The 21793-nt window shown below is 50.9% G+C and overlaps 1 protein-coding gene across 1 annotated transcript; it reads left to right on the top strand.

Moving 5' to 3' along the window:
- The first annotated feature begins 463 nt into the window (after nucleotides 1-463).
- Nucleotides 464-21205, top strand: LOC117962584 (sodium/potassium-transporting ATPase subunit alpha-3). Its single transcript, XM_059020467.1, has 22 exons — nucleotides 464-938; nucleotides 10976-11092; nucleotides 11332-11391; nucleotides 11568-11771; nucleotides 12658-12771; nucleotides 13642-13776; nucleotides 14160-14277; nucleotides 14630-14898; nucleotides 15930-16128; nucleotides 16562-16806; nucleotides 16969-17161; nucleotides 17285-17597; nucleotides 17743-17893; nucleotides 17983-18151; nucleotides 18389-18543; nucleotides 18675-18798; nucleotides 19207-19352; nucleotides 19442-19572; nucleotides 19675-19776; nucleotides 19891-19982; nucleotides 20757-20872; nucleotides 21200-21205. The coding sequence occupies exons 1-22, from the start codon at nucleotides 933-935 to the stop codon at nucleotides 21203-21205; spliced, it is 3165 nt and encodes a 1054-aa protein (XP_058876450.1). The 5' UTR covers nucleotides 464-932.
- The last annotated feature ends 588 nt before the right edge of the window (nucleotides 21206-21793 follow it).

Raw genomic sequence — 21793 nt, forward strand, 5'->3', positions numbered from 1 at the left:
TAATAATAATAATAATAGTGCTGCATACTCACTGTATATTTTAAATATTGTACAAGGTTCAAAAACGTGCATCAATAAAGCCATTGAAAACTCACTGGCGTGTTTTTTTTTTGAGTGGGAGAGAAAAAGTCACTTCCTGTTTTATTCTCGTATCTAGATTTTAGTGCAGCACAAACGAAAAAACCCGCATCTCTCTCTCTCTCTCTCTCTTTCTCTCTCTCTTCCTCTCTCACGCACTCTACTCCCTCCATCACTGCCTCTGACTTCTGCAGTAAAAGAGGCGGGGCCCTTCTCGGCTCTCATTGGCGAGCCGGGTGTGTTCTCTGTGCCACTATTGGCCGAAAGCCGAGCCGCTGGGGGTCGGCGCTGGCTCACCATTGGTCGGTGAGCCAGGCTGGGGGCGGTCCCGGCTGGTTGCTGGTTTATAAGCAGCGGCAGACTGGGGCGTCTCGCTCACTCCCACCGCATCCCACCGACCGGCACTTCTTCTTTCAAAGCCAGCACGGGCGGATTGGTTAGAGGGGAAAACCGCGGCGCTAGTTGAGGAAGACGAAGCACCTCGCCATCCCCTAACGAAAAAAAAAAAACTCAACGGGCGATTCTGGTTACCGGCTTTTAAAAAAAAAAAAAAAAAAAAAAAAAAAAGACTATTTAGTGTCACAACATCACTCCTGGTGTTTTACCGGCCGAATATTACATTGCGGTGTTGTTTTGTGTGCCGGTATCTCTCCGCAGAGAAGACTGAGACGGAATCCGTTTCTCTTTGAAAATTACCCGTTTTTTTTTCTTTTACACGCCCCCCCACCCAAAAAAAAAAGGATTTATTTATTTATTTATTTATATATTTATTTAATTGTTCAACTATAGGGTGTATTTCATTGTGTTCCTGAGACGCAAGCGCCTTCGTCTCATCTGACAACCGCAGCTTCAAAATGGGGGTACGTAAAATGAATTTAATATCTGACAGGATATAATTTATAGCAGTGTTTATATCGGCTATAGAAACGTTTATATATATATATATATATAATATATATGTGTGTGTGTGTGTGGACAGTCTTACTGCGACTTAGTATTCAAACCAGCTGGCTACGTCAAAATTGAACTGCAGACAGTAAACGTGTTTTATAATTACTGCAGTACTGTATATATATAATGCGTCAAATGTGGGCTTGGTTATTATATTTAAAAATGTGGGTGATATCTTAATTATAATACAAAAACGTTTTTTTTTGTATGTGTGCATTACGTTGTATTTTCATTATTCTAATATATAGATAGATAGATAGATAGTTAGTAATTTGCATATGATTTGGGTAGACGATATGCTTTTATTATTTTATTTTATAACTTACTGTTTTGTTTACATCCAAGGACACTGCGACACCATGGTGTGCCTTCCCTTCACACCCGGTTCCTGCTCAACGCGGTGTCGGTGTCTTATTAGAAATTATACGAGAAACCGCGAGTTTGCCTACTAGATTAGCACAGGCTGACCTGACCCGATGGGAAATGGATGAGACAGAGAGAGAGCGGATTAAACAGCCACAAGGAGATCTCAATTATGCTGGCCAGCGTTTAATTGCAGGGAAAGCCGGGTTCGTTTTATTAGAGGTGGATCGGCACTGCGTCAAAGCGATGAGCGCACCGCCGATATCTGCGCGTCATTAGCACCGTGAAATCGATCGAGCTGTGCGTGGAAATCAATCAGCGATGGTGCATTGAAACTGCGCCAAAACACACAGCGTGCTGCAAGCCGGGTCTTCAGAAAGGGTGTGTGCATGCATATGGTGTTGCCGCTGAGCTACATGCACAGATAATGTGAGATCATGAACGAAAAGGAGGCAGGAGGGCTGTGTTTATGTAAATACGGTGGGATGTTTTGAATGGACAGGATTTGAAGGTCGGAGGGGTTCAGAGGTAAAGGTGTGTGTCGATGGATTTGACTGCGTCAGACGAGATGGAAAATATTGTTTATTGATTCTAGAGCCGGAGAGAGAGATTCATAGTTAAATGTAGATATGCAAACACGCATAACTACAAGGTGGATTTTTTTTGTAGAAATAGGTGAACACGGTCAAGATAGATCGAATTGCATCTCTCTCTCTCTCTCTCTCTCTCTCTCTCTCTCTCTCTCTCTCTCTCTCTCTCTCTCTCTCTCTCTCTCTCTCTCTCTCTCTGCAGCAGCAATGCGATCAGTGTATAATAACACTGCGTCAAATTGAATGGAGGCGCCTGCAGCGCCGCGGTGTATGCAGAAGCATGCGCGGTATGCGTACATGTGTACATGCATGCATGCATACATACGTGCTTATAGATTGAGAGAGAGGGGTAATGAATACACTGAGGCTCTGTCTAAAAGCACACTGCAGTGTTAGAGATGGGAGAGTGAAGGGTTTGAATGACTCGAGGGTAACGAGTTAGTAACTGGCGATCCTGCTTTACTGAAAGAGAGAGATGGATATATAGATAGAGAGATAGACAGACAGATATAGATAGACAGATGGATATATAGACAGGTGTGTGTGTATATATATATATGAGAGAGAGAGAGATGGATATATAGATAGAGAGATAGATAGAAGGATATATAGAGAGAGAGATGCATAGATATACAGATGGATATATAGATAGATAGAGAGATAGATGCAGATAGATAGACAGATGGCTATATACAGAGATAGATATGGATATATATAGACAGAGATAGATGCATATTTAGAGAAATAGGTAGATAGATAGAGAGATAGATAGACAGATGGATATATAGGGAGAGATGGATGCATAGCTAGAGAGAGCTAGATGGATCTGTAGCTAGCTAGATGTATAGCTAGACAGACAGGCACTGCAGTACGGTGTTCGGAGGGATGGAGGGATGGAAGATGAGTGCAGAGTAATCTACTGCGTCAAAACAGGAGGGGAGGGGGAGAGGGAAGAGGAGAATACAGCCATCTGACATACCCGTGTGTCAGCATTGTCTGGGTGATCAGGACGAGATTATAGTGGGGTTTAGTGCAGCCGCGGTATTGCAGAGTATCCGGGGGGGGGTGTCGTGGTGGTGGTCATTGATTCAGTCAAGGTGACCGGGTCATTGCATTTAGGAGTAGCGGGCAGCAGTGTGGAGTAGCGGTTAGGGCTCTGGACTCTTGACCGGAGGGTCGTGGGTTCAATCCCAGGTGGGGGGACACTGCTGCTGTACCCTTGAGCAAGGTACTTTACCTAGATTGCTCCAGTAAAAACCCAACTGTATAAATGGGGAATTGTATGTAAAAATAATGTGATATCTTGTAACGTTTGTAAGTCGCCCTGGATAAGGGTGTCAGCTAAGAAATAAATAATAATAATTTTTAAAAAATAAATAAAAAAGGGATAGAAGTGAAAGAAGGCTGCTGAAGGATGGAGAGTTTGTCCAATGCTGTGCTGTTGCAGTACGGTCAAGGTGGCATCTTTTAATTAAACTGTCCCTGTTAAATACAAGGGGAGAGGAGATGGGATGGAGGATGGAGAGGGAGAGGGAGAGGGAGAGGAGAGGGGAGAGTTGAGGAAGATGGGATGGAGAGTTGATGGAGAGGGAGATGGGCTGGAGGAGATGGAGAGGGGATGGAGAGTTGAGCAGAGTCGATGGCATTGCCGCTAAGGTGGCGTGTTCAAAGTGGTGCATTATTAATTAAAAGCAAAGCCAGAGAGGGAGGACAGTGGATGATGGAGAGCGTGGCCGCTGCGCAGTGGATGATGGAGAGCGTGGCCGCTGCGCAGTGGATGATGGAGAGCGTGGCCGCTGCGCAGTGGATGATGGAGAGCGTGGCCGCTGCGCAGTGGATGATGGAGAGCGTGGCCGCTGCGCAGTGGATGATGGAGAGCGTGGCCGCTGCGCAGTGGATGATGGAGAGCGTGGCCGCTGCGCAGTGGATGATGGAGAGCGTGGCCGCAGCGCAGTGGATGATGGAGAGCGTGGCCGCAGCGCAGTGGATGATGGAGAGCGTGGCCGCTGCGCAGTGGATGATGGAGAGCGTGGCCGCAGCGCAGTGGATGATGGAGAGCGTGGCCGCTGCGCAGTGGATGATGGAGAGCGTGGCCGCTGCGCAGTGGATGATGGAGAGCGTGGCCGCTGCGCAGTGGATGATGGAGAGCGTGGCCGCAGCGCAGTGGATGATGGAGAGCGTGGCCGCTGCGCAGTGGATGATGGAGAGCGTGGCCGCTGCGCAGTGGATGATGGAGAGCGTGGCCGCAGCGCAGTGGATGATGGAGAGCGTGGCCGCTGCGCAGTGGATGATGGAGAGCGTGGCCGCTGCGCAGTGGATGATGGAGAGCGTGGCCGCAGCGCAGTGGATGAGGGAGGCTGCGCGGCTGTGCGTTTAGGCAGCTTTGGGGCTTCCCAAGGTGACTGGATTACAGATTACAGATTACCCAGGCTGCCTCGGGCCAGGGACTCGGGTGATCATCCCAAGAGCACGGAGACACAGACAGGTCCTGGGTAACGTCAAAAAAAAAAAGAGCACTGCCCAGGGATTCGGAGAGTCTCGAAGCCTGCGCAGGGAATATGAATTTGAAAATGTAAAGTGTCTCGTTTTTTATAAAAGCACGCGTGTCGCCTGCGTTCGTTTAGAGTCCCAGGGGCTGCACGCTGACGTTCTAAATTCCTTCGCAACGGCGCGATTGCATTTGGGATCGCTGTAACCCCTTCAGGGTTTTTTTACCTCCCAACCCAAATATTCGAATCTATATAATTTTATAAGACTTGACAATTCATTAGTATTCTTTTTACTGCTGCGAGAGTGAGCAGGCGGTTTGTATAAAAATCTCTGAGGTGTAAAATAACAGCTTCCTCTTTCTTTCTCAAGTCACGTTGCAGACAGCCTGCGGTTGGTGGTTTTGTTTTGTGTTTTTTTTTCTGTTCTGTTTGCCCTTGCAATCCGACCCGGCAGGCTTGCCAGTACTAATCCTGTGTAATTGCCGCGGTCCCGGCTCAGTGTAACACTAGCAGGTCGGTGTCTGGTTGATGCTGCGTTGTGAGCCAGGGAGGGAGCTCTGATCCTCCGGTTTAGTTTCTCAGCCCCCACTGTCTCCGTGCAGCTGCCTGGCGAGGCTGCGTAGCTATCGAGCACTGCTACATAAAATATGAATGGAGAGGAAAACCAATACCTCTCTCTCTCTCTCTCTCTCTCTCTCTCTCTCTCTCTCCGACCCTGCATGTAATACACACACAGAGTACAACGCTCACAAAATACCTTCAGGTGCGGCTGGGGCAGTGCTGGTCCTGCTGCAGCAGCTGAGGCTCTAAGTAGGGTAGCAGGTCATTAATCACTCGGTGGATTAGCGCATGTGTTTGATTGAGGCTGGGTTCAGAAGCACAGGTCACGCCAGCTCAATATTTACGCAGTGCAGGCAGGATGTGTCTCGGGGGGTGGCATTGTAAAGCACAGAGAGGTGTGGTAAAGCATAGGGAAGCATTGTAAAGCACAGAGAGGTGTGGTAAAGCACAGGGAAGCATTGTAAAGCACAGAGAGGTCTGGTAAAGCATAGGGAAGCATTGTAAAGCACAGAGAGGTCTGGTAAAGCATAGGGAAGCATTGTAAAGCACAGAGAGGTCTGGCAAAGCATAGGGAAGCATTGTAAAGCACAGAGAGGTGTGGTAAAGCATAGGGAAGCATTGTAAAGCACAGAGAGGTCTGGTGAAGCATAGGGAAGCATTGTAAAGCACAGAGAGGTCTGGTAAAGCATAGGGAAGCATTGTAAAGCACAGAGAGGTCTGGTAAAGCATAGGGAAGCATTGTAAAGCACAGAGAGGTCTGGTAAAGCATATGGTAAAAAACAAGGCAAAACCAGGTCAAGTGAATGCATGGGGGGGGGGGGGATTTTGTCAGGGTGTTTTATTGAGGGAACTAAAATTAGACACGATCACTGACTGACTCACACACACCATAGTGACTGTTTGCATTCATCTCTTAACCCTGTGCGCGTGTGAGGGTCCTCCCCAGAAACTGTGAACGTAGCCAAATTGTTCCTCTCTCTCGCTCTCTCTCTGTTTTTTCTTCCTTCTCCTCCTTTATACACCTCTTCCCTAGTTCCCTTCTCTCTCTCCCTCCTTCCCTCTTTCTTTCCATGTCAGTTCATTCATCATGACACAGTTTTCCACCCTTCCTGTCTCCCACCCACTGTGTGAATCAATGGATTAGCTTTACTGGTCAAAAAAGTCACACAAGCTTCTCAAAGCCCGAGAAAACCTCCTGTGCTTTCACTAGGGGGGATTTTATGAGGGTTAGCTTACCATGGTTTGTTTTTTAATATGCTTTACCAGACCTCTCTGTGCTTTACAATGCTTCCCTATGCTTTACCACACCTCTCTGTGCTTTACAATGCTTCCCTATGCTGTACCACACCTCTCTGTGCTTTACAATGCTTCCCTATGCTTTACCAGACCTCTCTGTGCTTTACAATGCTTCCCTATGCTTTACCAGACCTCTCTGTGCTTTACAATGCTTCCCTATGCTTTACCTGACCTCTCTGTGCTTTACAATGCTTCCCTGTGCTTTACAATGCTTCCCTATGCTTTACCAGACCTCTCTGTGCTTTACAATGCTTCCCTATGCTTTACCAGACCTCTCTGTGCTTTACAATGCTTCCCTATGCTTTACCAGACCTCTCTGTGCTTTTCAATCCTTCCCTATGCTTTACCAGACCTCTCTGTGCTTTACCATACCTCTCTGTGCTTTACAATGCTTCCCTATGCTTTTCCAGACCTCTCTATTAGGGTATAAAACACTTCCATGCTTGAAAAAAGATCAGATTGCTGTGTTAAGAATATGCGCGTGTGTGTGTGTGTGGTGCTTCCAAAACGCTGACATCGTTTTAACTTCCTCTTTCAAACAAAGAGACAGGAAGTGGAGTCAGGTGGGTTTGTTAGCATGTGCTTGGGCGTGTGCGACCTGCATTCCAAAATAAAACCCTAAAAACAAGAACAGAGAGAAAAATAAAACCACAGCACAGTGTCGCAATACCTAGCAGGGCCATGTGGAAACCTGCGTAGTGTTGCGATCTCACAGAATCACAGCGTGCTGTGCGATTCCAGGAGAGGAAGGCACAGGGTAACGCGTGATCGGAGAATTCAACGACCACCCGAGGGGGAGGGGGGGGGGTGGGGGGTGCTACATAAACCCACGAAGCTGGGCATTAAAGTTTCACACACACTGCCCCACCGCGCTCTCGCTCTCTCAGTGTAACTCTAGCCGGTCGGTGTCTGGTTGATGCTGCGTTGTGAGCCAGGGAGGGAGCTCTGATCCTCCGGTTTCGTTTCGGCCCCCACTGTCTCCGTGCAGCTGCCTGGCGAGGCTGCGTAGCTATCGAGCACTGCTACATAAAATATGAATGGGGAGGAAAACCAATACCTCTCTCTCTCCCCCTCTCTCTCTCTCTCTCTCCCTCCCTCCCCCTCTCTGTCTTTTTCTCTCTCTGTCTCTCCCCCTCTCTGTCTCTTTTTCTCCTTCCCCATCTTTCTGTCTGTCTTGTTCTCTTTTCTCTCTTGCTCTCTCCCCCTCTATCTCTCTCTGTCTGTCTCCCTCCCCCTCTCTATCTATCTATCTGTCTATCTCTCTGTCTGTCTGTCTCTCTCTCCCCTCTCTCGTTTTCTCTCTTGCTCTCTCCTCCCCTCTTTCTTTCTCTCTCTCTTTCTCTCTTGTTCTCCCCCCTCTCTCTCTATCTCCAGTGAGCCAGTTTTTTTTTTTTTTTTTTTTTTTTTTTCCTGGTTGTGAAGCGAGTGAGAGGAGATGGCCGCTCTGTGAGGTGGGTGTGGAGTTCCTCTCAGTCTGGCCGGGGTCGCGCCCTGCTGCTGTGGTGTTAGGGGGGGGGGAAGCTGGCATCCCACTCCACAACGAAGCGGTCAGTGGCTGACTGGTCATGAGTGGGCTTTAAACATTGTGTAGCGCCACCATATTGAGGCCCTGGAGATAAAGTGTTACATTTGTCCCGATAAATCAATCCAAATAATTAGACCGATTTTGAAGCAATGGAGAGCTCGGGGTGGGACAGAAGCCAGAAGCTGCCGGGGCCCCCCATCCAGGAGCTGAGTTTGACCCCCCTGCCCTGGCTGACCCGGCTCGAGCTGCTGTCTCCGCTCCTCGGACCCCTGCGTGTGAGGAGTCCGGGTGAGGCGCTCTGGGTGTTCAGCTAACGGGTGAACGAGTCTGTGAATTAATTCCCAGGCTGTGTCGCAGGATCCATGACAGAGGCGACTGTGTCGCTGACGAGGTCAAGTCCAGATTCAATCTGCAACAGGAATGACCAGAGCCGTCCACCCCCGTCTCTCTAGAGCATCACCATTAACCCGCTAGCGCCACCTAGCCCCCCAGATTGGAACCCAGGCCTCCAGAGGAAGGTGAAAGGCTGGTCTAGTGCATTAACATGAACCCGCTAGCGCCACCTAGCCACCCAGATTGGAACCCAGGCGTCCAGAGGAAGGTGAAAGGCTGGTCTAGTGCATTAACATGAACCCGCTAGCGCCACCTAGCCCCCCCAGATTGGAACCCAGGCCTCCAGAGGAAGGTGAAAGGCTGGTCTAGTGCATTAACATGAACCCGCTAGCGCCACCTAGCCCCACAGATTGGAACCCAGGCCTCCAGAGGAAGGTGAAAGGCTGGTCTAGTGCATTAACATGAACCCGCTAGCACCACTTAGCCCCCCAGATTGGAACCCAGGACCCCAGAGGAAGGTGGAAGGCTGGTCTAGTGCATTAACATGAACCCGCTAGCGCCACCTAGCCCCCCAGATTCGAACCCAGGCCTCCAGAGGAAGGTGAAAGGCTGGTCTAGTGCATTAACATGAACCCGTTAGCGCCACCTAGCCACCCAGATTGGAACCCAGGCCTCCAGAGGAAGGTGAAAGGCTGGTCTAGTGCATTAACATGAACCCGCTAGCGCCACCTAGCCCCCCAGATTGGAACCCAGGCCTCCAGAGGAAGGTGAAAGGCTGGTCTAGTGCATTAACATGAACCCGCTAGCGCCACCTAGCCCCCCAGATTGGAACCTACTGTGTTTTACTGGGGCAGTGTAATGGTGCAGGGCTGATAACTGGTGTAGTGTTGCTGTGCTCAGCGGTGTGACTTTGCGGAGGGTGCCTCAAGGTGACGCGCTGCGGCGGCTGCATTGAACACAGCTGCAGTGCGGAGAGACAGAGAGAGATCGCTGGGCTGAGCGTCCAGCAGCGCAGTGTAGGACTGCAGAGCCAGCACTGTGTACATGAGAAGCCAGTGTGTCTGAACGTAGCATCTGTAAATAATTTCTCTTCTCTGCAGTTTCATAGGTTGTTTTTGCTGTTTTTTTTTTCTCCATCCCTCTTTCTCTCCTTCCGCCTCTCCCTCCCTTCCCTCTCTTTTGTCTCAAATCTGCCTTTACCTGGCTTTGAGGTGGTCTAGGGAACCCCTATCTCGTTCTTTTTTTCTCTCCTTTTTTCTTTCCACCTCTTTCCCCACACTCTCCTCCCTTTCCATGTATCTCTCTCTTTCCCTCTCCTCCATTTTCACCCTCCTGTCTTTCCTCCTTCCCTCTTCTCCCCCACCTCTCTTTCTCTCTCTCTGCAGTGCTGGCAGTTTGCCATTGAGCAGTGGGTGTGAAATTGCTGCAGGAGAGAGGGGAGGGACGCGCACGCGCACACACGCACACACACGCACGCACACACACACGCACACACCTGCTCTCCTCTCCCAGTGCTGGGATTATTCGTGCTGCAGTCAACTGACATGCACACCGTCCACCCACACACCGACCAAACAAAACATGACCGTGCTTCAGAGCAGCAGAGATCCGCTCCAAATAGGAGTGTGTAATCTCATTAGCAGCGAGTCCTGGCTTTCCCTGCTGCTGGAACAGCGCTGTGGCATCGCTGGGAAAGGGGGGAGCGGCGCAGGCTTGCCTCTGTGTGCCCCGACCCGTCCTGAGAAGAATCGTGCTTTTAAAATCTTATTTTTTTAATAAAGCCTTAGAAAGTTTCTGTGGTCATTGTGTTTCTCTCGCCGCGTCGCGGGCTGAACTGTCTCGTTCCTCGGGGTAGAATCCCGTTGCTCTTTTAAATCCTCGCAACTGCACCCCCCACCCCCCCCTCGTGGGTTCAGCAGGGAACTGCGCCACACGCTGAACTGTGCCCAGTTAAACCCCTGATGTCAGATACGTCCCTCGTTTTTATTGTCTGTCGCTTAAAATAGTTCATTTCAGAACTAATATTGCACTTCATTGTGAATTCAGCAGAATTAATGAGAGCAAAACAGCACAGTTTATTTTAATAAGAGTCAAGCAGACCAGCGTTTGGGCTCTAGTGCCTTCATCAGTGTGATTGAAACTAGAAGAGACCGAGTCAAGCAGACCAGCGTTTGGGCTCTAGTGCCTTCATCAGTGTGATTGAAACTAGAAGAGACCGAGTCAAGCAGACCAGCGTTTGGGCTCTAGTGCCTTCATCAGTGTGATTGAAACTAGAAGAGACCGAGTCAAGCAGACCAGCGTTTGGGCTCCAGTGCCTTCATCAGTGTGATTGACACTAGAAGAGACCGAGTCAAGCAGACCAGCGTTTGGGCTCTAGTGCCTTCATCAGTGTGATTGAAACTAGAAGAGACAGAGTCAAGCAGACCAGCGTTTGGGCTCCAGTGCCTTCATCAGTGTGATTGACACTAGAAGAGACCGAGTCAAGCAGACCAGCGTTTGGGCTCTAGTGCCTTCATCAGTGTGATTGAAACTAGAAGAGACCGAGTCAAGCAGACCAGCGTTTGGGCTCTAGTGCCTTCATCAGTGTGATTGAAACCAGAAGAGACCGAGTCAAGCAGACCAGCGTTTGGGCTCTAGTGCCTTCACCAGTGTGATTGAAACTAGAAGAGACCGAGTCAAGGAGACCAGCGTTTGGGCTCTGGTGCCTTCGTCTTTGTGCAATGTAATAACTGTAGCACTGCTAGTTAGGAACCTTGTGTAACAGACTGTCTTTGTTTCCCTCCCGGCAGTACGGACGGTCGGACAGCTACCGCGTGGCCACCACGCAGGAGGACAAAGATGGCAAGGGCTCCCCCAAGAAGGGCAAGGGCAAGGACCTGGACGATCTGAAGAAGGAAGTGCCCCTGGTGAGTCACCCCTGAGCTTCACAAACTACAGCTCCCAGCGTGCACCGGGGCTAGCACTACAGCTCCCAGCGTGCACCGGGGCTAGCACTACAGCTCCCAGCGTGCACCGGGGCTAGCCCTACAGCTCCCAGCGTGTTTTATTTCTTTATTTTGAATATTTAAAATGCAGTCCAGTCCATCTGTTGTGTCGATGAACCGAATTGATTTATTTCTCTCTCTCTCTCCCCTCTGTTGTTCAGACGGAGCATAAGATGTCTGTGGAGGAATGCTGCCGCAAGTTCAACACAGACGTGGTGCAGGTGAGCATAGGGGCGGGGCTCTGCGCGAGCATAGGGGCGGGGCTTTGCTCGAGGGGAGGGGCGGGGCTCTGCGGGAGGGGCGGGGCTCTGTTTCAGTGTGTTGCAGTGTGTTTCAGTGTCTGTGTCTCGTAGTTAACCCCTCGCTCCCCCTCTCTCTCTCTCTCCCTCTCCCTCAGGGTCTGACTCTGGCGAAGGCTGCAGAGTTCCTGGTGCGGGACGGCCCCAACGCGCTCACCCCCCCTCCCACCACCCCGGAGTGGGTGAAGTTCTGCAGGCAGCTGTTCGGAGGATTCTCCATCCTGCTGTGGACCGGAGCCTTGCTCTGCTTCCTTGCGTACGGAATCCAGGCCGGCATGGAGGACGACCCCGCGGGAGACAATGTGAGTGCGCCAGAGCCGCTGTCCCCCCAGGAACGAGGAACCCGTGTGCTGAAAATCAGAGGGACCCTTATATAAACGATTCCCATTCCCAACAGCACCGCACAGTGTAGTGAAGCATTGTAAAGCACAGAGAGGTCTGGTAAAGCATTGGTAAAGCATAGGGAAGCATTGTAAAGCACAGAGAGGTCTGGTAAAGCATAGGGAAGCATTGTAAAGCACAGAGAGGTCTGGTAAAGCATAGGGAAGCATTGTAAAGCACAGAGAGGTCTGGTAAAGCATAGGGAAGCATTGTAAAGCACAGCAGCAGTGTGGAGTAGTGGTTAGAGCTCTGCACTCTTGACCGGAGGGTCGTGGGTTCAATCCCAGGTGGGGGGACACTGCTACTGTACCCTTGAGCAAGGTACTTTACCTAGATTGCTCTAGTAAAAACCTAACTGTATAAATGGTTAATTGTATGTAAAAATAATGTGATATCTTATAACAATTGTAAGTCGCCCTGGATAAGGGCGTCTGCTAAGAAATAAAATAATAATAATAATAATAGAGAGGTATGGTAAAGCATAGGGAAGCATTGTAAAGCACAGAGAGGTCTGGTAAAGCATAGGGAAGCATTGTAAAGCACAGAGAGGTATGGTAAAGCATAGGGAAGCATTGTAAAGCACAGAGAGGTCTGGTAAAGCATAGGGAAGCATTGTAAAGCACAGAGAGGTCTGGTAAAGCATAGGGAAGCATTGTAAAGCACAGAGAGGTATGGTAAAGCATAGGGAAGCATTGTAAAGTACAGAGAGGTCTGGTAAAGCATAGGGAAGCATTGTAAAGCACAGAGAGGTCTGCGTGTGACGTGTGACCTGTGACCCTCACGCTTTCCCCTTTGCCCTCCTGCCAGCTGTACCTGGGGATCGTGCTGTCAGCTGTGGTCATCATCACCGGCTGCTTCTCCTACTACCAGGAGGCCAAGAGCTCCAAGATCATGGAGTCCTTCAAGAACATGGTGCCCCAGGTGAGAGCCGCAGGACACAGCCCTGTGCCAACTGCGAGACCCCGCGCCTGCACCAGTGAGCCGGCCACAGGTTCAAACAGTGTGGCAGCGAAGAGGTTAATGTTAACGGGACACCAGCGGTAATGGAGTTTTATTAGAATCGTAGAACACAGCTAGGGGGGCCAAACGTTTTGCATCAGCCTCTACAGAATTAACTAATGTTGCTTTGTAAAGTTGAATGAAAGCTGATGGAATAACGTCACGTTAACTTATTGAATCGCACGCCGTCGCTTTGTAGTTTTAACGGAAAAAACCCGACAACAAATAGAAAAATTTAACATTTCGAAATCTAATCGTGAAATACTGCTGGACTGCTGTTATGGCTTCCTGACCCTAGACTTTATATACGATATCGTTGTTTCTTTGATTACCATGATGTCAAAGATCTAAATTATGTTCATATAGTATTTATGCCTCAATCCTAAAATTCTAGGTGATTCTAAATGTTTGGACACAGCTGTAACTGTAAAGGGATTTTACTGAGAGAATCCTAGAACGCAGCTGTGAAGATGCTGTGTCACACAAGGTGCTGTGTTGATTTTACTGAGGGAATCCTAGAAGGCAGCTGTGAAGATGCTGTGTTGATTTTACTGAGGGAATCCTAGAAGGCAGCTGTGAAGACGCTGTGTCACACAAGGTGCTGTGTTGATTTTACTGAGGGAATCCTAGAAGGCAGCTGTGAAGATGCTGTGTCACACAAGGTGCTGTGTTGATTTTACTGAGGGAATCCTAGAACGCAGCTGTGAAGATGCTGTGTCACACAAGGTGCTGTGTGTTACTGCCATGGCCAGAGGGTTGAACTCATTGCGAGCGCTTCTTGAATCTCTGCAGCAAGCCCTGGTGATCCGCGAGGGAGAGAAGCTGCAGATCAACGCTGAGGAGGTGGTGGCTGGAGACCTGGTGGAGGTGAAGGGGGGGGACAGGATCCCTGCCGACCTCAGGATCGTCTCCGCACACGGCTGCAAGGTACCCGGGCGAGCATGCACACACGCAGAGAGACACACGTACACGCACAGACACACGCAGAGAGACACAGACACACACACACACACACACACAGACATGTACACACACGCACGCACACAGAGACGCACGCAGAGAGACAGACACACGCACACACACAGACACACACACAGAGGCTGGCAGACCTACAGGATATATAGGCAGGCATGCAAGACAGACACGCATACATACATACGCACAAACACATACATACATACACACACACACACACACACACACAGACCAGATAGACAGGTCAGACATCTACAAAACGTTTTTGTCTAATTGACCCATCCCCCCCCCACCCCCCCCCCCCTTCTGTCCCTCCTTGCTCTCTCTCCTGATAGGTGGATAACTCCTCCCTGACTGGTGAATCAGAGCCCCAGACCCGATCACCTGACTGTACCCATGACAACCCCCTGGAAACGAGGAACATCGCCTTCTTCTCCACCAACTGTGTGGAAGGTGAGTCGCAGGGAGATGCAGCTTCTGTATAGCACGGGAGGATACTGATACGGCCCCCTCGCCCTTCGAAAAGTGTAACACAGTGAATCTGCACAGGAACCTCGGTGTTTTACAATGCTTCCCTATGCTTTACCAGACCTCTCTGTGTTTTACAATGCTTCCCTATGCTTTACCAGACCGCTCTGTGCTTTACAGTGGTTGCCTGTGCTTTACCATGCTTTCACAGTCCTTGATTACACTATGATCTGTGCTGCCCGTTTCGATAGCTGACTCTGCATTTAGTTCAGTGTTTTGTGTTTTTCGGTTCTTCACTCTCTCTCTCTCTCTCTCTCTCTCTCTCTCTCTCTCTCAGGCACGGCCCGTGGTATCGTGGTTTGCACGGGAGACCGCACGGTGATGGGCCGCATCGCCACTCTCACCTCGGGGCTGGATTCGGGCAAGACCCCCATCGCCAAGGAGATCGAGCACTTCATCCACATCATCACGGGTGTGGCCGTGTTCCTGGGCATCTCCTTCTTCATCCTGTCCATCGTGCTGGGCTACAGCTGGCTGGAGGCCGTCATCTTCCTCATCGGCATCATCGTGGCCAACGTGCCAGAGGGGCTGCTGGCTACTGTCACTGTGAGCGGCTGAGTCTCTCTGTACCCCTCCCTCTCCCTCTCTCCATCCCTCTCCCTCTCCATCAGTGTGAGCGGCTGAGTCTCTCTGTACCCCTCCCTCTCCCTCTCTCTCCATCCCTCTCCCCCACCATCAGTGTGAGCGGCTGAGTCTCTCTGTACCCCTCCCTCTCCCTCTCTCTCCCTCTCTCCTTCCCTCTCTCCCACCATCAGTTTGAACGACTGAGTCTCTCTGTACCCCTCCCTCTCCCTCTCTCTCCATCCCTCTCCCCCACCATCAGTGTGAGCGGCTGAGTCTCTCTGTACCCCTCCCTCTCCCTCTCTCTCCCTCTCTCCTTCCCTCTCTCCCACCATCAGTTTGAACGACTGAGTCTCTCTGTACCCCTCCCTCTCTCCTCCCTCTCTCTCTCTCCTTCCCTCTCCCCCACCATCAGTGTGAGCGGCTGAGTCTCCCTGTACCCCTCCCTCTCCTTCCCTCTCCCTCTCTCTCCCTCTCTCCTCCCTCTCTCTCCTTCCCTCTCCCCCACCATCAGTGTGAGCGACTGAGTCTCTCTGTACCCCTCCCTCTCCCTCTCTCTCCCTCTCTCCTTCCCTCTCTCCCACCATCAGTTTGAACGACTGAGTCTCTCTGTACCCCTCCCTCTCCTTCCCTCTCCCTCTCTCTCCCTCTCTCCTTCCCTCTCCCCCACCATCAGTGTGAGCGGCTGAGTCTCTCTGTACCCCTCCCTCTCCCTCTCCATCAGTGTGATTGACTGAGTCTCTCTGTACCCCTCCCTCTCCCTCTCTCTCCCTCTCTCCCACCATCAGTTTGAACGACTGAGTCTCTCTGTACCCCTCCCTCTCCTTCCCTCTCCCTCTCTCTCCCTCTCTCCTTCCCTCTCCCCCACCATCAGTGTGAGCGGCTGAGTCTCTCTGTACCCCTCCCTCTCCCTCTCCATCAGTGTGATTGACTGAGTCTCTCTGTACCCCTCCCCCTCCCCCCAGTCGCGTTGATCGGAGGTCTTTCTGAACGTTGCCTCTCTCTCCCCTCTGCAGGTGTGTCTGACCCTCACTGCTAAGCGCATGGCTCGCAAGAACTGCCTGGTGAAGAACCTGGAAGCCGTGGAGACGCTGGGGTCCACGTCCACCATCTGCTCCGACAAGACAGGCACCCTCACACAGAACAGGATGACCGTGGCTCACATGTGGTTTGACAACCAGATCCACGAGGCAGACACCACGGAGGACCAGTCCGGTAAACTGGGAGAGGGGGAGTGGCTAGGGCGGTCGCACAGTTTGGTTTTGCATCCCTTGCATTTGCAGTCCAAGATCTCTCTGAGAGAATTGTAAAGTTTACACCTCTCTGAGAGAATTGTAACGCTTGCACTTCTATGTGAGAACTGTAAAGTTTACACCTGTGCAAGACATTGCTGTGAAGGATATTGTACACCTCTTGAAGAATTATCACAAAGGGTAGTTTTTTGGATGATCTGTTCTGAGAAACACTAAAAGAAACAAATTCAACGACAAACTTTTTGATAAGAAGTCTTTCGGTGTCCAGCATCGGAAGACATGGGGAACGGCGTCTCGTCGAAACGTCAGTCATTTGAATTTCAGTTTCTTTTTAGCGTTTCTAAATCAAGCAGTGTTGAGTGATTAACAGTCCGTCCACCCCCCCTCCCCCCCAGGCGCCTCGTTTGATAAGAGCTCCGCGACCTGGGTGGCCCTGTCTCGCGTGGCGGCCCTGTGCAACCGCGCCGTGTTCAAGGGGGGTCAGGACGGGCTGCCCATCCTGAAGAGGGACGTGGCGGGGGACGCCTCCGAGTCGGCCCTGCTCAAGTGCATCGAGCTGTCCTGCGGATCCGTGAAACTCATGAGGGAGAAGAACAAGAAGGTGGCTGAGATCCCCTTCAACTCTACCAACAAGTACCAGGTGAGAGAGACACAGCGAGACTCACTCACACACACACTGAGACACACGCTGAAGAACAAGAAGGTGGCTGAGATCCCCATCACTCAACCAGCAGCTCCCTGGGTTTTTCGCAGTGTGTTTTGACATCCTGTTTCTCTCCCCTCTCCTCTCCTCCCTCCCCAGCTCTCGGTCCACGAGACGGAGGATGTGAATGATAACCGCTACCTGCTGGTGATGAAGGGAGCTCCGGAGCGCATCCTGGACCGCTGCTCCACCATCCTGGTGCAGGGCAAGGAGCAGCCCATGGACGAGGAGATGAAGGAGGCTTTCCAGAACGCTTACCTGGAGCTGGGCGGGCTTGGGGAGAGGGTGCTGGGTGAGCGAGGGGGCTGAGAGAGAGGAGGGGAGGGTATTGTGTCTGTTCTGTGGTGATGGGGTCTTGTTTTGTATTGAATCGGGTTGAATTGAATCCCCCCCCCCTCCCCTCCCCTCCCTGCAGGTTTCTGTCACCTGCTGATGGCTGAGGACCAGTACCCCAAGGGCTTTGCCTTCGACTGCGATGACGTCAACTTCCAGACCGATAACATGTGCTTCGTGGGGCTCATGTCCATGATCGACCCCCCCAGGGCCGCCGTGCCCGACGCCGTGGGCAAGTGCCGCTCCGCCGGCATCAAAGTCATCATGGTGACCGGAGACCACCCCATCACAGCCAAGGCCATCGCCAAGGGGGTGGGCATCATCTCCGAGGGCAACGAGACCGTGGAGGACATCGCTGCCAGGCTCAATATACCTGTGAGCCAGGTCAACCCCAGGTGAGGCACAGAGACTCTCCCACACACTCACACCTGTGTAGAGACTCACACACACACACACACACACACACACACACACACACACACACACTCACACCTGTATAGAGACCCCGTGCCTGTGGTGACCCTGCCCCTCCCCTCTCAGAGACGCCAAGGCCTGTGTGATGCACGGCACAGACCTGAAGGAGCTGTCTCAGGAGCAGATCGACGACGTGCTGAGGAACCACACGGAGATCGTGTTCGCCAGGACCTCCCCCCAGCAGAAACTCATCATCGTGGAGGGCTGCCAGCGACAGGTGAGGCTCTCGCACGCTCGCTCGCTCGCTCGCTGCCTGCTCGCTCTCCCTGACTCTCACTCCCTGACTCTCTCTCTCTCTCCTCTCAGGGTGCTATCGTTGCTGTGACGGGTGACGGAGTGAACGACTCTCCCGCCCTGAAGAAAGCCGACATCGGCGTTGCCATGGGGATCGCGGGTTCCGATGTGTCCAAGCAGGCCGCCGACATGATCCTATTGGACGACAACTTCGCCTCCATCGTCACAGGAGTGGAGGAAGGTGAGACGCCCCGAACTGCCCCCTCCCGAAAATTCCCTCGGCCTCTCTCTGCCCCCCCTCCCGTCTCTCCCTCTCTCTCTTTATTTCCATGGCAAGTCATACAAGCACTGCCAAAGTTAATGTACAGAAGTATCTAATATCTCTCTCTCTCTCTCTCTCTCTCTCTCTCTCCATCTCTCTCTCTCTCTCCATCTCTCTCTCTCTCTCTCTCTCTCTCTTCTCTCCGTCTCCCCGCAGGTCGTCTGATCTTTGACAATCTGAAGAAGTCCATTGCGTACACCCTGACCAGCAACATCCCTGAGATCACCCCCTTCCTGCTCTTCATCATGGCCAATATCCCGCTGCCCCTGGGCACCATCACCATCCTGTGCATCGACCTGGGCACCGACATGGTGAGAGAGGGGCTGCAGCAACAGCACAATACAGTGCAATTCAGTACAGTACAATACAGTACAGCTACAGTCCCAGATACCTGCAATGCAGCTACGATCAGGGCTGAATTGAGATACCCTCTGTGTTTCAGGTCCCTGCGATCTCATTGGCTTACGAAGCAGCCGAGAGTGACATCATGAAGAGACAGCCCAGGAACCCCCGAACTGACAAGCTGGTGAACGAGAGGCTGATCAGCATTTCTTATGGACAGATAGGTAGAGAGCTGCAGTACAGCTGCAAGACAGGCTGACACTGCCTCCTGTGTGTGTGTGTGTGTGTGTGTGTGTGTGTGTGACACTGTCTGCCTCGCTCTGTGTGTCTCACACTGTCTCTCTCTCTGTGTGTGTCTCACACTGCCTCCTGTCTCTGTGTGTGTCTCACACTGTCTCCTGTCTCTGTGTGTGTCTCTCACACTGCCTCCTCTCTGTGTGTGTCTCACACTGTCTCCTGTCTCTGTGTGTGTCTCTCACACTGTGTCTCTCTGTCTCACACTGCCTCCTCTCTGTGTGTGTCTCTCACACAGCCTCCCCTCTGTGTGTCTCTCACACAGCCTCCTCTCTGTGTGTGTCTCGCACTGTCTCCTGTCTCTGTGTGTGTGTCTCACACTGTCTCTGTCTCTGCAGGAATGATCCAGGCTCTGGGCGGGTTCTTCAGCTACTTTGTGATCCTGGCTGAGAACGGCTTCCTGCCGTCCAGGCTGGTGGGCATCCGACTGAACTGGGACGACCGGGCCAACAACGACCTGGAGGACAGCTACGGGCAGCAGTGGGTAAGTGAGGCCCTCCTCTCCCCTCCCCTCCCCTCCCCTCCCCTCCTCGGGGGCCCAGGGCTGTGCTAACCCTCTCTCTCCCTCCTCAGACCTACGAGCAGAGGAAGATCGTGGAGTTCACGTGTCACACTGCATTCTTCGTCAGCATCGTGGTGGTGCAGTGGGCCGACGTCATCATCTGCAAAACCAGGAGGAACTCCGTCTTCCAGCAGGGCATGAGGTGAGGCTGTCTGTCTGTCTGTCTCTCTGTCTGTCTGTGTGTGTGTCTCTCTGTGTGTGTCCAACAGAGATTAAAGTCTCTCTCTCTCTCTCTCTCTCCCAGGAATAAGATTCTGATTTTTGGCTTGTTTGAGGAGACTGCCCTGGCTGCCTTCCTCTCATACTGTCCCGGGATGGACGTCGCCCTCCGAATGTACCCCCTCAAGTGAGTACCTCCCCCCCACCCCCACCCCAAAAAAAAACACTTTACAGAGTTTCAGATCCCTTTATTGGGAGTTCAACTAAAAATCATTCTAACCTCTCCCCTCTCCCCCTCCAGGCCCAGTTGGTGGTTCTGTGCTTTCCCTTACAGCTTCCTGATCTTCGTTTACGATGAAGTCCGTAAACTCATTCTGCGCAGAAACCCTGGAGGTAAAATCTCACCAGCGTCTATCTGCCTGTCTAACTGTCTGTCTGTCTATCTAACTGTCTGTCTGTCTGTGTGTCTGTATCTACGATCCATCTCCTGGCTGTGTCTGTCTGTCTGTCTGTCTGTCTATCTAACTGTCTGTCTGTCTGTGTGTCTGTATCTACGATCCATCTCCTGGCTGTGTCTGTCTGTCTGTCTGTCTATCTAACTGTCTGTCTGTCTGTGTGTCTGTATCTACGATCCATCTCCTGGCTGTGTCTGTCTGTCTGTCTGTCTGTCTGTCTGTCTATCTAACTGTCTGTCTGTCTGTGTGTCTGTATCTACGATCCATCTCCTGGCTGTGTCTGTCTGTCTGTCTGCCTGTCTGTCTATCTAACTGTCTGTCTGTCTGTCTGTCTGTCTGTACCTACGATCCATCTCCTGGCTGTGTCTGTCTGTCTGACTCTTGGACAGATACAGGCAAGCAGTACATGACTTTGATTGCCTCAGTGTTCTCTGTGTATGTAGAGTGTGTTTGTCTGACCTACATTGCTGTACGTCGATTTGTGCATCTACAGTTTCCAGACAGTTACATATTTTTTTTTTTCATTTGTGGCTGTAATGGAAATACTGACGCAGTCCTCTCTCCTCTCTCTCTCTCTCTCTCTCTCTCTCTCTCTCATCCTCTCTCTCTCTCTCCTCTCTCCTCTCTCTCTCTCTCTCTCTCTCTCTCTCTCTCTCTCTCTCTCTCTCTCTCTCTCTCATCTCTCTCCTCTCTCTCCTCTCTCTCTCTGCAGGCTGGGTCGAAAGGGAAAACCTATTATTAAAACTATTGCCCCCCTCTTTCAATACACCAGAACCCCACCCCACCCATCATATCAGAACGCTCAACACAAACAAAAAGAAATCGACAGCGACCGAGAAAAACCGGGGCCTCTCTCTCTCTCTCTCTCTGAGCCCAACTTTGTCTTTTTTTTTTTAAAACATGTGTTTTTTTATTTTAAAGTCATGTTTCAGAAATGTAACATGAATTATTATTGCTGTGGTTTATTATTGGCACTGCTATTTATTAGGATTTGAATGTGTTGTTTTTTTTTCTAATATTGTATGTTTTGTTTTTAAAAGTTGACAGCGGGCTGTTTTTTGGGATGGTATCAATATTGCCCACGCTGTTGCAATACGGCCCGTTTAAATATTATCCCAGGCGCATGCGGCTTTCTGTCTCGTCTTTCTACTTCAGTCATGACCATGTTGGTTGTAATCTGAACCACGCGTTATTCAATGTATGGACTGGGCTGGGTCCATACTGGGGTCACATTAGCTTCAATAGCGGACCAACTTTCTTATCCTATAGAAGGAATATCCAGACCGTTCGTAATTCTACAGTGCTAGCGCGGGGCTGAGACGAGACACACTGGGTTGTGAGTGGACCAGACTCCTTTTTTTATACTGGTCTTTGTTACATTAACTTATATTATACTGGTTCTTGGTCCTGCGATAACGGTTTTGAATTACTTTTAGTAAAACAGGAAAATATATATGTTAATTTTATTTCAGACAAAAAAAATACACGAGAACATTACGAAGCATGCCAGAGAAAGCAGGATCGAGAGAGAGATAGACTGCGGTTTCAAGTACCAGCGACTTCCCCCTGAGCATCTACTTCCTGTTCTGTGTCCGTCCTTTAATTTGCTCCCCCCCTTGTAGCTCCCGGTCCCTCTAGTTTGTGTGAAAGCCCTCCCCCCCTCCCCGAATTCATCTCAAAGCTATGTTATACACAGTCTTGTCAGTACAGGGAAACAGAACGGTACATTATATATATATATAATAGGGA

Source organism: Acipenser ruthenus, unplaced genomic scaffold, assembly GCF_902713425.1.
Source record: "Acipenser ruthenus unplaced genomic scaffold, fAciRut3.2 maternal haplotype, whole genome shotgun sequence".
In the NCBI taxonomy this organism is placed as follows: Eukaryota; Metazoa; Chordata; class Actinopteri; order Acipenseriformes; family Acipenseridae; genus Acipenser; species Acipenser ruthenus.

Coding starts and splice junctions, on each gene's coding strand:
- LOC117962584 (XM_059020467.1), top strand. Junction 13,777..14,159: donor TCTCCGCACACGGCTGCAAG/GTACCCGGGCGA, acceptor CTCTCCTGATAG/GTGGATAACTCCTCCCTGAC. Junction 18,152..18,388: donor CGTCACAGGAGTGGAGGAAG/GTGAGACGCCCC, acceptor GTCTCCCCGCAG/GTCGTCTGATCTTTGACAAT.